The sequence below is a fragment of the Eretmochelys imbricata genome, chromosome 3 (assembly GCF_965152235.1).
Source record: "Eretmochelys imbricata isolate rEreImb1 chromosome 3, rEreImb1.hap1, whole genome shotgun sequence".
Taxonomy (NCBI): Eukaryota; Metazoa; Chordata; order Testudines; family Cheloniidae; genus Eretmochelys; species Eretmochelys imbricata.
The window spans coordinates 162,525,884-162,540,593 of record NC_135574.1 but is presented as its reverse complement, the minus strand read 5'-3'; the positions used below and the strand labels follow the sequence as shown (position 1 = coordinate 162,540,593).

The 14,710-nt window shown below is 41.8% G+C and overlaps 1 protein-coding gene across 1 annotated transcript in view; it reads left to right on the top strand.

Moving 5' to 3' along the window:
* Nucleotides 1-4,426: 4,426 nt before the first annotated feature.
* The window catches only part of RRP15 (ribosomal RNA processing 15 homolog), a 44,130-nt gene continuing 33,846 nt past the window's right edge, over nucleotides 4,427-14,710 (top strand). Inside the window, exons 1-2 of the mRNA XM_077813755.1 lie at nucleotides 4,427-4,511; nucleotides 14,091-14,365. Of these exons, the coding sequence (XP_077669881.1) occupies nucleotides 4,442-4,511; nucleotides 14,091-14,365 (345 nt within the window). The 5' untranslated portion in view covers nucleotides 4,427-4,441. The remainder of the gene's footprint in view (nucleotides 4,512-14,090; nucleotides 14,366-14,710) is intronic.

Sequence of the window (14,710 nt, the reverse complement as noted above, 5' to 3'; positions counted from 1 at the left end):
ACTTGTATAAAGACAGGGAAAGTCAGATAAATTGGTTGAATTAAGAAAGCAATATTAGATCACCAATGACCACAATATTTTTGACTTTAACCTTTCTAGTAAAAGGCAAACAGCAAATACCATGGTAAAGTCAAATACTATGGCACAGTAAATGTTGATTGTCTTATTCCTTGCAGCGTACAGGGAAACCTAAGGCTTTTGTGACAGTGAAATTTAAACACTGATCCCCAGCTGCCATGTATTTCAGGAATGGACTAGATTATTTCACCATGGACCAGATTGTCTGAACCTGCAAGATCTGAATCTTTCCCCACAGCTAGATGGGAGCTGTATGGGGCTGGAATGCCTGCCTTTAGATGAAGGTACCCCAAAACAAAGAATAAAAAATATTGTCTGATATGGGAACAAGAGAGCAGCAATTCTAAGCTGATCACTCTACTGATCACTATCACAGTGTTGGTATTTCTCAGGAGCCTAAAGTATTGATTTTTTTTTTTGAGCCACTGAACACAACACTTTAAATGTGTCTGTTTTTGTAGCTCAGAACGGATTCCTGAAGAAATTCACAAGGTCTGTGGGGATCGGAGTACTAAGTGGAAGCATATGCTTCCTGCACAGGAGATACTGACTAGGAAAAGTGCCTAAACTGAGAGATTCAGATCTGCAGGACTACGGAAGTTTTAAAACAATGCCTGATCCTAGTATCATCATCACGGCAAAGCCAAAAGGGTCATGACCTCCTTGCTGATGGAGCTCCAGCTGGACCTTTTGGGATACTGAAATGGTCCTTTTGCAAGGTTTCATTGGTCATTTTTGCCTCAGCGGCAGAAAAACTCCTGGCTGTTTTAGCTACCAGACTGTTGCAGCTGGTCAGCTTCAGTATAAACTCCCTCAGGACACAAATATACTGACTCCAGAGATCCTAGATCTTAAATGTCATCAATGTGGAAAAAGATGCCTGGGGATCGACAGTGTAGCTGCCACAAAGGGTGAAATTGCATGGGCTGGAAGAGCCGTTCTCGGTACCATAAAAAGGTATTCTGCTATGACAAGTAACTCCCCATTTTTTTCTCTCTCTTGCCTGGTCCTTCAAAACATCTTGGCAAATCTTGTCAACCTTGATGAATTCTGTGTGAGAGGCTGTAACTCCCATGGTAAGGTGAGGATGCTTAATGGAAAGGTTTTATGCAAGGTGGAATATATCTCCTTGATGCATGACAGTAGCCATCTCACTAATGTAGGCTTTGAGCCTGGGAGTCCAAGTATAATTTGTTCAAATCAAATAAAATGTATTAGTCTTGCCAACATTCACATTGCTCAATATCAACCAGATCATGTAATCTAGCCCTCTCTCGTTTACTAGAACGTTTCTTGTTTCAAGGCGGCCATGGAAATTAGATGCTACTTTTAACACAAAGAACACAGGACAGAAATAATATGATTACCAATATCGCACAGCTTATGGCAGAGTAGCCTGTGAGCAAGGTCTGCAGGTTTTTAGGAGGAAAAGGAAAGTTGCCGCCTGGAATGTAATTCAAAAGAATTTTATTAAGGAATCAAACTCTAGCTCCATACAAACCTGTATTAGTCCTATAAAGGATCTCAAATACTTGTAGGGTGGGAGTAGCTTTTGCTATGTCTTTTACGGAGGAATATTTCCTTTAGAGAAAGACATACTGTAGTGAATCTGACCTGGAGGCCTTATTAAAACGAGGGCTGTCCAGCGATTACAAAAATTAATTGTGATTAATTGTGCGATTAAGCGTGCTGTTACACAACAACAGAATAGCATTTATTTTAATATTTTTGGATGTTTTGTACATTTTCAAATATATTGATTTCAATTACAACGCAGAATACAATATGTACAGTGCTAACTATATTTATTTTTGATTACAAATATTTGCACTGTAAAAAACAAAAGAAATAATATTTTGCAATTCCCCCATTACAAGTACTGTAGTGCAATCTCTTTATCATGAAAGTTGAACTTACAAATGTAGAATTATGTACAAAAAAACTGCATTAAAAAATAAAACAATGTAAAAGTTTAGTACCTACAAGTCCACTCAGTTCTACTTCTTGTTCAGCCAATCGCTCAGACAAACAAGTTTGTTTACATTTGCAGGAGATAATGCTGCCCGCTTCTTGTTTACAGTGTCACCTGAAAGTGTGAATAAGTGTTCGCATGGCATTATCGTATCCAGTGTTGCAAGATATTTATGTGCCAGATGTGCTAAAGATTCATGTGTCCATGCTTCAACCACCATTCCAGAGGACATGGGTCCATGCTGATGATGGGTTCTGCTCGATAACGATCCAAAACAGTGCAGACCAAGGCATGTTCATTTTTATCATATAAATCAGATGCCACCAGCAGAAGATTGATTTTCTTTTTTGGTGATTCAGGTTCTGTATTTTCCGCATCGGAGTGATGCTCTTTTAAGACATCTGAAAGCATGCTCCCCACCTCGTCCCTCTCAGATTTTGGGAGGCACTTCAGATTCTTAAACCTTGGGTCCAGTGCTGTAGCTATCTTTAGAAATCTCTTTTCATTTTGTCAGATCTGCTGTGAAAGTGTTCGTAAAATGAACAACATGTGCTGGGTCATCATCTGAGACTGCTAGAACATTAAATATATAGCAGAATGCGGGTAAAACACAGCAGGAGGCATACAATTCTCCCCCAAGGAGTTCAGTCACAAATTTAATTAACGCATTATTTTTTTAATGAGCATCATCAGCATGGAAGCATGTCCTCTGAAATGGTGGCCAAAGCATGAAGGGGCATATGAATGTTTAGCATATTTGGCATGTAAATACCTTGCAGTGCCAGCTACAGAAGTGCCATCCGAGCATCTGTGCTCACTTTCAGGTGACATTGTAAATAAGAAGAGGACAGCATTATCTCCTGTAAATGTAAACAAACTTGTTTGTCTTAGCAGTGGCTGAACAAAAAGTAGGACTGAGTGGACTTGTAGGCTCTGAAGTTTTACACTGTTTTGTTTTTGAATGCAGTTATGTAACAAAAATTATCTACATTTGTAAGTTGTGCTTTCACAATAAAGAGATTGCACTACAGTATTTGTAAGAGAGCAATTGAAAAATACTATTTCTTTTTATCATTTTTACAGTACAAATATTTGTAATAAAAATAATAATATAAAATGAGCACTTGTACACTTTGTATTCTGTGTTGTAATTGAAGTCAATATATTTGAAAATGTAGGACACCTAAAAATATTTAATAAATTTCAATTGGGATTCTATTGTTTAACAGTGCAATTAAAACTGCGATATTTTTTAATTGTGATTAATTTTTTTGAGTTAATCGTGTGAGTTAACTGTGATTAATCAACAGCCCTAATTAAAACATATTTTAGATATTTAAAGCTGGATGAGCTATTTGAATGCACCAGTTTATTCAACAAATCTATCACTTTTCTTTGTTTCTGGATTGTTCAGTAACAGCTCACTGTTTTGGCAGATTTGTTCCCTCTTTGTAATTTTTCAAAAAACATTCAATTAAATGGGTGTGCTTGGTAACATTTTGAGACTGTACAACGTGTTTATATTATATATATATATTTATTGTGTATACGTATATACCACCTTTTCTCCTAAAGGATCCAAGATCCCTTTATATCTCAGACCCATAAAGCAGCACAGAACACATTAAGCTCTAAGGCGGAGGGCAGCAGCCAGTATGATGACAAGTGCGCCATAGAAGACTGCAGATGAAGGTCAGCTTTGGACAAGATACCAGAGAAAAGCTCCGACTCTTACAAAATGGACCTAGAGCACTTTCATATTCAAACAAGAGGACTTACAGAGCTACTTTGTTTCAGTCTGTAGTCTGTAGCCCCCAAAAGAACAAGAGGACTTGTAGCACCTTAGAGACTAACAAATTTATTTGAGCATAAGCTTTCGTGAGCGACAGCTCACTTCGTGGGATGCATTCAGTGGAAAATGCATTCAGTGGGGAGATTTATATGCACAGAGGACATGAGACAATGGGTGTTACCAGACACACTGTAAGGAGAGAGATCAGATAAAGTGAGCTCTTACCAGCAAGAGAGCGGGGGAACCTTTTGTAGCGATAATCAATGGCCCACCTTGATTATCACCACAAAAGGTCCCCCCCCCACGTGTCCCTGCCTCCCCCCCAGCTCCCCTCCTGTCCCTAGTCCCGTCCCACTCCTGCCCCACCCCCTTTGAAACGCTGACGCTGCGCCCCACCCGAAAAGGGCCCAGCTCCGCCGTGGGGGAAGCGGGTGTGCCCCTGTTTACGGTCCCAGGGGAAGGCGGCGGCTCTCACGCCGTGCGTCTGAAGCCCGGCTTCTCCCCGCGAAGGCAGCTTCCGGAAGTGGGGCCGCGGAACCCGTGTTCACAGCGCCAGCGGGGCCGCCCGGGCGGGATTAGTGGGACACGCTGCGGTCAAGATGGCGGCCGCCATGGAGGGTCCACGTGGGGTCGGTACAGCCGCCGTTGCCGACTCGGCGGAGGAGAGCGGTAAAGGGCTGATGGCACCGGATGGAGCCCTGGGCTTGGGGCGGGGGATGTAGTTAAAATAAACTGCGGCTTCGCTCCGGCCGGGGGCTCTGTGCGGTGGGGGCAGGGCATCTGCAGCCCAGGGGCTCCGCGGGGGCATGTGCAAATCCGCCGGTGTCTTCTCCCCAAAACAGCTTTCGTTCCCGTCCATCCCCCCCAATACCTTTCGCTTCTCGCCGCTGCAGGCTCCTAATGTTCCCACTTCCATTCTCCAGGCTCTGCTCCCCCCACAGGTTTTTCATAACCGCTCTTTGTTTCTCCCCACCCCCTGACGCTCTTCTGTTTGTGCTCCTCAACCCTCCTGTGCTCTGACCCTCCCAGAGCCTCCGCACCAGCCTGCCGTGTTCCCGTTCTCCTCGCCGCTCCGCCCTGTCCCCAGTCCCTGCTGCTGCCCTTAGAGCGATCTCCGTTTTCGGCTCTCTGCTGCCCAGCAGAGCCGCACGAAAAGACAACGATAGGATGCCCGGGGAGGCAGGCAGGCAGTAACTGATCTACTGGGGTAGGCGAGTTGTGCATCTCCCTGTGGAATAACAGTCACTTATCTTTCCTACATGACCCCCACAAGGGGTGTGAATAAGCTTTGCCTGAGGTGGAGAAGGCCTGTGATAGCCTGTATGTACTCAAGGCTCAGAGAAGGCCACATATGGGAGCTTAGTTACTTCTTTTCATGTGAGAAATATCCCTTGGTGCCTTGGTGTTTGATATGGAATATGGTGTGGGATGGGGAGTACAACATTTTTTATTTTTATTTTTTGGCGGAGTCCACACTAGGTGTAGTGCTGTAGTGTAGACACTATCTACGTTGACAGGAGCGGTTCTCCACTACCTTGAGAAGCGGTAGGTAGGAAGAATTCTTCTGTTGACCTAATGCTGTCTACACTAGAAAGTTAAGTTGGCTTAACTACATTGCTTAGGGGTGTGATATAGTGATAGCCGACTTAATTTGAGCTGTAGCTCACGAAAGCTTGTGCTCAAATAAATTTGTTAGTCTCTAAGGTGCCACAAGTACTCCTTTTCTTTTTGCAAATACAGACTAACAAGGCTGCTACTCTGAAACCTTAATTGTCTAGTGTAGATCAGGCTTAGATAGAGCGCAAATAACATTTGAGACCTTGTCTACACTAGAACTTAACTTCAGTGTAACGTCATACCGAGAGTGATGTAAGTTATACTGACCTAAGCACTGGAGTAGATGGTGCTACGTTGGCAGGAGAACTTCTTGCATCGACATAGCTTCCGCACCTATGGGAGGCGGAGTAATAAAGCCGATAGGCGCGCTCTCTCTGGTAGGCTTGGAGCGTCTTCACCAGAAACACTACAGTTGCGCTGCTTGTAGCGCTTCTAGTGTAGATGCAGCCTGAGATCCTCCATTTAGGCTTTGTGGTTGCCTTCTGCTGCTCTTGTATGGGCTTTTGTGTGGTCCCTTCCTCATCACTCCCCACCCCATTTTCCTGGCACTACAGTAGCTCTAGTCTTTGCAGATTCCTGGATGTGTAAACCCCTTTGAGAGAACACTTTCATGCTCTGAGAACTGCAGTACTTGATAGCGTATGTATCCTGTGTACTGCTGTTTCTTTCCAGGAAGAAAAGAAAGTTTTATTTTTATTTATTATTGTCAATAAAAATACATGAAACATCTCCATCTGCTGCAGGATCTACAGAAATCCACTTGAGGCAGCACAGAATACAAATACGCACAGAAGCAACCAATATAGATTAACTCAACACCAATTTACTAATATGCCTTAGTGATGTACGTTTCTTCCTCTAGTGATTATCTTCATCCTCTAACATGTTGTTGGCAGCATTCAAATACTAATTTACCTGATTAATCATCTCTTAAAAATAAGGGCAAGGAAAAAAAGTTTTCTTCCGAAGAAAAATTGTCCTCTTTTCAGCCTGGGAAGAGGTATTATGTCACAAGATAAAGTGTCCTGAAAATGTCAAAGTAGCCCATGTCAGAGCCCTGCTTTAGGGTGGTCTTGTTTGTTTCAGAAAGAGAGAGGTATTTTAAGAGAGGCAAAACTAGATCCTGAGAGTTTGATTCCTGTTTAAAGTCTGTGCATATGTGGTTACGGTATTACTACCATGGTTTGGAAATTATGCGTGGATAGAATTCTTGTAGTTCAAGATAGAGCCCCAAATACCTCTCTCGATAGAATTGAATTGCTAAAACTAAACACTCCACTTTAATTTAGTCTGACCTACCTATGCTTTATCCTGCGTTTTTAAGAGATACTTCAAGATGCACAAAAATAATAATCATATGTTTGGTTGAAAAAATTTGTTTAGTATACAAAACTTGTCTGGTAAGTAGGGCTAGCCTCTCTAGTTACTACTGTGGGCTATGGGAATGTCTCTAAATTATCTAAAGAAGAAACATCACTTGGACTTTCATGATACCACATGTGATTTTTAGCTATAACATTCCCTTTGGCAATTTTCAATTTCTGTAGTAAAGTCTTTGATTATGCCTATACTGTGGAGCCTGTGTTGGCATAGCCTGCTCCTGTAGATGCTGAAGGAGTTGTTCTGTCAGTGTAGGAACACCACCTCCCTGAAAGACATTAGCTATGTTGACAGAAGCACTCATCCACTGGCATTGCTACATCTACGCTGGGGGTTTTGTTGGAATAGCTGTGTTGGTGGTGGTGTTTTTTCACATCCCTGAATGATATAGCTATGCCTGTAAAACTGTTAAGTATAGACCAAGGGCTTGTCTACACTACCGGCCGGATTGACGGGCAGCGATCGATCCAGCGGGGGTCAATTTATCGTGTCTAGTATAGACTGCCAATCAATAAATCGACTGCCAATCTCTCTAGCATTGACTCCGGTACTCCACCTCAACGAAAAGCGCAAGGGGAATTGATGGCTCCCGTCAACACACCACAGTAAGTAGATCTAAGTACGTCTACTTCAGCTACGTTATTCATGTAGCTGCAGTTGCGTAACTGAGATCAATTCCCCCTCGTATTGTAGACCAGCCCCAAGACTGTAACTTCAAGATTTGGAGCATAACTATAACAGGGTTTAAAAGAGAACTGGATAAATTCATGGAGGTTAAGTCCATTAATGGCTATTAGCCGGGATGGGTAAGGAATGGTGTCCCTAGCCTCTGTTTGTCAGAGGGTGGAGATGGATGGCAGGAGCAAAGGGAAATGTCACTAAATCAGCAGTTTCCAAACTTTATTGGTTTGTGTACAACCACCTTCAAAAATTGTTTTGAAGTGAATGATGGAACATTAAGCTCATCTACACAGAGCACAGTTTGGGAAATGCACTAGGTCATAGCTCTTTGCCCATTTCAAATGCTGAGTCAGACCTTAGTTCAGCGGTGCTTTGTATGTGTCTCTTGAAGTGGAACTGGTGTTTGTCTGAGGATAAAACTTTGTTCTCACACTAATCTAAGCAATGTGTAGTGTGTTTGGAGTTGACTCCAGTTCGCTGTAAATTAAATTACAGAATTGGAAGCTGCAAGGGTAGATCCATTGTTGGTTTTAATTTTTCCTGACTTCACAATCAGCTTGGTTCTGCTTTGATTTGGCTCTTCTAAATCTAGTGCTTTTTAAAGTCTGAGCCGTGAGGGTACACTTGTGTGATGTTTTCAAGCTTTTCTTCATAACTAGGAGGGCTAGAAGATTTTTTTAATGAAAGCTGAGATTCTTACATAATCGTGTGAATCCAGGAGCTGGAACTTTACATCAGATCTCACCAGATTTGTGATCAGGTTGCAAGAGTTGGCAACATGAAGGCTGTGTCTAGGATTCCTGAGTTTTTCTCATGACAGTGCCACTGACTCACTCTGACCTGCAGTAAGTACGTTTACATCTGTGGTCTGTTTCCCCATCTGTAAACTAGGAATAATACAAGCCTAGTTTAGCTAATGCTGGTAAAGAGATTCTCAGACTAAAGTTCCTGTAGAAGGGCAAAGTCAGAGCTGTGCTATTGCTTGAAGGTCTTATTTACATGAGAAATTAAAGGTGTGATTTTAAAACTGATTTAGTTGAACCAGTTCAAAAGGCTGTGTGGGCTCTCTTAAACCAAAATAAATCTCAACACTGGGGTTTTCACTGATTGAACCACATTGGTTTAAAAACCCATATAAATTAAACTGGTCCAACTTTGAGGTATAGATGAGGTCTAGAGTAGAATGCTGAATAATTGGCAAATTCTTTGTGTTAGGGAATAGACAAAAGCTATGTGATTCTCCACTCTCACATGTCCAAAAACCTGCTGGTGACTCAAGATAGCAGCGTGAAGATGTCTTGGTAGCATAAGGACAGTGTGTCTTTTAGAAATTACTAAATAAGATGGGATGATGGCATAATAAGCATCTAAATGAGAGTCTTCCATTTTATCATTGCACTTACTCCAGGATCAGCACTCATGAAGTTCTTTCCTCCTCTCATGACATGGACACAGAACACTAATGGAATTTGTATTCTGTGGCTTAAATATACTTCTCAGAACACAGCAGTTTTATTCGATCTAAATGCTGACTGTTCACAATACTGTTCATATAAGCATAACAGGGCCAGATCATGATACCTTTACTTGTGTTTTATAGTACCTTGCACCGTGAGAAATTCCATTGAAGACAATGAGACTACACATGGAGTAAGGTATCCAGTGAGTGCAATGGTACTGCAGTTTGGTCTGGGTTACTGAGGGGCAGCATGTTTTGTGCTTAAATTATGAGCCTGGGCTCAAGTCTCTTACGTTCTATTCATGGCTTCATCTTGCTTTGCCGGTGATCTTGGACAACTAACTTAACATACCCATTTGCTGGGCTTGTAAAATTCACTAACCACTTGGCCCTGTACAAATAAGAAAATACCCCTCAGAAGCAGGGTGGGCTGATTCTGACTCTGGAATGAAATAGTTCAGTTCTTCAAAGTCTTTTTTTCCCTTCCTTCAGCTAGGTATTCTGTACAGTTAACTAAACATGTGTTAAGGATTTGCTTTCATTAAAAGTGCATGTACAAAAATTCCAGTTGTAAGCTTTGTGAGCCTCGGTTCTGACTGTGTGTTCTCCCTTAGGCCTGACTCTTTTTATTGCTGTCCAAATGGAGCATTTTGAGAACCGTATAGTTGGGGACATGGTGTGGTGATGGGGATTGTAGGTTAGGGAAATGGAGGGTGAAAGATGAGATTAGAGAAGGGAGGAGGAAGGTGAAGGGAAAATGCATGCTGGGCACTGTTTTATGAATAGGCTCTTCTGTGGTTCTGCTTGCTGTAGAATCTGTCTGTAATGTGAGGAAGAAAAATTGTCGTGTTGAGGGTGGGGTGTGTCTTCGTCTGGAATACATCTGCTGGAGGTTTCATGAAGCCAGCAGTAAAATATCATTAGAGTATCTTAATATTATAGACAAAAGGTATTGCACCCAACATGAAGTAACTCTACTTTGGATCTCACTGTGGGGAATAAATCACTGGACTGGAAGCTGGTTGTTGCTTAGGAGCCAGTGATCATGTCCTGATTATATTCAATAAAGGCAAACAGAAGACCATCTTAACCAACAATAAATATATTTGCTGCTTCAAAAAGTGTAGTTTTCCAAAGCTGAGGAAATTTATGAGTGAAATTGACTGGGAGGCAAAATTTAGACAGAAAAATGTGAATGAAAATTGGGCGTTCTTTAAGAAGCATTTTTATGTATTAAGAAAGAGGACAACTTTGGCTAAAAACTCATCTTGTGAAGGCTGCAGTCAGAAATAAAAAAGCAGTATATTTACAAATGGAATAAAAGGGAAAATTGATAGCAGTCAATATTAATGAGAAGTTATGAAATGAAGAAACTTGTCAGGGAAGCTAAAGACAGCAGGGGAAGATCCATGGCTGTCAGGGCTAAAGACAATAAGTTTTAAAATATACTAGGAACAAAACAAATCTTAGTAATAGTAATGGCCCATTAGTAGCTGGAGATGATAAAATTGTTAATGATGGAGAGAAGGCAGAAGTGTTCAATAAACATTTCATTTTTTTATTTAGATAGAAGCAGGATGAAATATGCATATCCTAAGGACTTTCCATTTCATTAGTAACTGCTAACCAAGGATGACGTTAAGTACAATAAACATTTTTTTTAAATCAGCAAACTTGGAGAACTTGTACCCAAGAATCCTGAAAGAGCCGGCTTGGGGAATCTCTGGCCTGTTAGCATTAATATTTCGTAAATCTTGGAATACCAGGGAAATTCCAGAAGACTGGAAGAGTGCTAATGTTATGCCTATATTCAAAAAGGGCAAGCAGGAAGACCCAGGTAATTATAGGCTAGTTAGCCTGACATCAGTCCCAGGCAAAATAATGGAAGCGCTGATATGAGAGTCAGCTGATAAGAATTATAGTATAGGAATATAACTAATGCCAGTCAACATGATTTTATGGAAAATAGATCTTGTCAAACACACCTGATTTCATTCTTTGAGGAGATGACAAGTTTGGTTGATAAAGGTAATTGTCAAATAAATTCGTTAGTATCTAAGCTGCCATAAGTACTCCTGTTCTGTTTGTGTAGATGTAATATACTCAGATTTTGTAAGGTGTTTGATTTAGTACTGCATCATATTCAAAGCAGCAAATTGGTTTCTAGTAAAAATAAAACAAGTTTATTAAACAAAAAGTCATGGGTTTAAATGATAACAAGTATAAGAAGTAAGGAGAGAAAAGATTAAAAACAAATGAAAACACACTTTTAAAACTAAAGCTTAATTTCAGCAAATAACAATCTTTGCCTAAGCAGGTGTTTCACTTATCAGTTCCCAGAGTCTTCAGCCTATTGGTTGAAGGATACAAAATTCTGTGATTTCAAGAGCTCTGGACTCTTTAGTCCCTCAAAAAATGGATGCAAAAATGGCGTTTTCTTCCTCCATAGCTTAGATCTTCCCAGAGTTCACTGACCCTGCTTCAAGAGGCACAAATGCTTCATCGGAGCGCAGTCTCCATTCCCCGCAAGATTGTTTATTAGTCATCTCTCCCTACTTGCTCTCTTGATGCCTCTGTTTACCTTGCATAAAGGTGGGGTTTTTTTTTGGTCTTTGGTCACAGCTTGCTTAATTTACATGAGACACACATTCCTTTGTCTGGAACGGGTGTGACTTAGGCACTGCTTACCAAGTACATTTTAAGAACATATTTGCAGCACATCTCTCTAAAGTCCGTTATGGGTTTTACTGTACGTACATCATGCAAGAATATTAATGATCAGTGAGTTATTGGTTTTCCAGTGATATACCGAAAAGGTGGCATGTAATAAATAACGTAACAGGGTGCCAGCTAATACTGGGGTGCTATAAAGGTCCTAGATGTTTCTAGTGGGGTTCTGAAGGGGCTAATATTAGGCTTGATGCCATTCAACAATTTCGTCAATGATCTGGAAGTAAATATAAAATCACTGCTTATAAAATTTGTGGATGACACAAAGATTGGTAGATAGCGATCAGGACAGGGCAGCCATACAGAGTGATCTGGATTGCTTGTAAGCTGGGTCCATTGAAGTCGTACAGCCAGTTGAGGGTCATTGATATAGCAACAGTGTTTGCAGGCCATATGTACAGAGTGAGGGACAGTATGCTATAAAGCAGTGACTGAGTAGGCGATGTAGGGGTAGTAGTGGACAAGCCACTGAACATGAGCTCCTAGTGCAATATTGTGGGGGAAGAAGGGTCAATGTGATCCTTAGGTGCGTAGATGTGAGAAGGAGTGGGGAGATTGTTTACCTCTGCATATGGCATTGGTGAGACCAATGCTGGATAGTGTGTCCAGGTCTGGTGTCTACATTTTATAAAGGATGTTGTAAAATTGGAGAGGCTGCAGAAAAGGGCCACAAAAATGACTCTAGGGCTGGAGAAAACACCTTACAGTGAGAGACTTAAAGAGCACAGTCTGTTTAGTTTTTCAGAAGGAGTTTTGAGAAGTGTCTTAATTAGTGTGTAAGTAGGATCTGGTATTTCCCCGTGAGGGTAAAGAGTTCTTTAATCTAGCAGGGAAAGGCATAACAAGAACCAAGGACTGGCAGCTGAAGCCAGACAAATTTGAATTTTAACCTTGAGGATGATTAACTACTGGAACAAGCTCCCAGGGAAGTGGCTTATTTTCAGTAGCTTGATATCTTTTAATCAAAACTGGATGACTATCTGCAAGTTGTGCTTTAGCCAAACACAAGTTATCGGGCTAAGTACAGGGCTAAGTGGATGAAATTCAATTGCCTGTGGTATACAGGAGGTCAGACTAGATGATCTAATTGTTCCTTCTGGCCTTAAACTCTATAAATCTATGAAACAATGCCCCTGTACAATAGTGAAGTATTGTCTCAGTTGTGCAGATGGAGAACTGAGGCACAGAGAGAGACCTTTACTCTTACTAGGTAGTACCTTATTCCTCAAATAGTCCCATTAACTTTATTGAGTTACTTGTTACCCTTACTCATGTTGGGTAGCATCTGGCCCTTAGTGACTTGCCCAGGGTCACACAGAAAGTTTATGTTAGAGAGGAATTAGTTCAAGCCTTCCTGAGTGGCAGACCAGTTCATTAACCGCAAGGCAGTCCTTTTTCTGAGGGTTCAAGCATGGTATGAGAATTAGAGCACCTGAAGCAGCTGTTACCAAAGTCAGTGCAAAAAGTGAAGGGGTTGCCTAGATGTGCTGGGAAAGATCTCTCCTTGTTCCCAGGTCAGACTTCAAATCTGCTTGCAAACTGGGGAGAACTGAAACTCATTAAGGGCAACCCAAGAGGTAGCTAACAGAACTGCTGTCCCACATGTTGCCCTCCAAAGGAGGCTTCATCAGTCTGCTTTGGTGGTTGCGGGATGTATATCGGGGTGGGGGAGGGGGACTGGTGGCCCTTTCTCTCTCCCCTCTTCTCACATGCTGCTGCTGTTTGTTTTCAAAATCCAGTATTACTCTGGGCAAAAGAAAGAAGTAGGTATTACCCATATTCTCAGGGGAGATGTGAGCATCTCTTTGTGACATAGGAGCTCAATGTTCTGGGAAAGTTTGAGCATTCTGGATCCTAGAGCCACAAAACAGCCCTCCGGATACTTTCTATCTGCCTAAGAAATTGTGCTTTGAGGGTCTTTTACTTTAATGTGGCTTGTGCGCTAATCTGAATGAGCTTTGTGTATCTGTGGGTAAATGTCATGCAACCATTAGGCTAATCTGCCTGGTTCTATTTATTTAAACACTAGGTGTCAGTGTTGCGGTTTTAATATTTTACCAGAAAAGCTTTTTCTCAGAAATCTGCCGCTTTTAATCATCAAAATGTTCATTAATCCCATAATAAATTGTCACTGCTCTCTTCTCTTTCCTCCCACCCCAACTTCTTAAATCATCACTCAGAGGAGCAAATGCTTACACAATGTACTTTGTAATAAATTCATTATAGTGATGTATGCCCCACTGGACGTCGTCTTGAGGAATTAGTTGTAACAGGAAATGGTGCGTGGTCCTGAACTCTTGTAACATTTCAGCTTGAGAGGAATTCTCTTAGTGGTAGGATATTCAGAAGCAGGGATTCTGACATCTTCCCTCTTTCTTCAGGTTCTGAGCGGAGTTCAGAGCTCCCAGAAGACGACTTCTCTTCAGAGGGCGAAGCATTAGACGGTGACGATGAGGATGAGGCGATGGCCCACGGCAAAATGGATGAAAATGAAGCAGAATCCAAGGCTGGCCCAAGTGCGGGTTGGGCGGAGGCCATGGCGAAAGTGCTTAACAAAAAGATTCCCAAAAGTAAATCCACCATATTGGTTAAAAGTAAAGAGCTGGAGAAGGAAAGAGAGAGAGAAAAACAAGAGAAGCTAGAGAAAAAGAGGCAGGTGAGAAAGAGACCGTCTATGATATCCCTGTGCAGTACTGCCACTCCAGCACTTAATGGGGGCTCCTGAGCTGGAGCACCCTGGTAGAGATGGGGAAGCTGCTGGTAGACGACCTCCATGAGGACTCCTAATTTCAGAGCAATAACAAGGGCATATTTGCACCCAGGGTGAGCAAGCATATTTGCATCCCCTACTGTTTCTTTTTCCCCTTCATTTCTTCGCCCCATTTTTCCGCCCCTGTGGCTATGTGCCCTGGGTGGCTGCCCCCACTTACCCTGCCCTGGTTATGGCCCTGCCTCACCTTTGGGATCCGTTCACTCATTTGAACTGAAATAGCCTGAATAT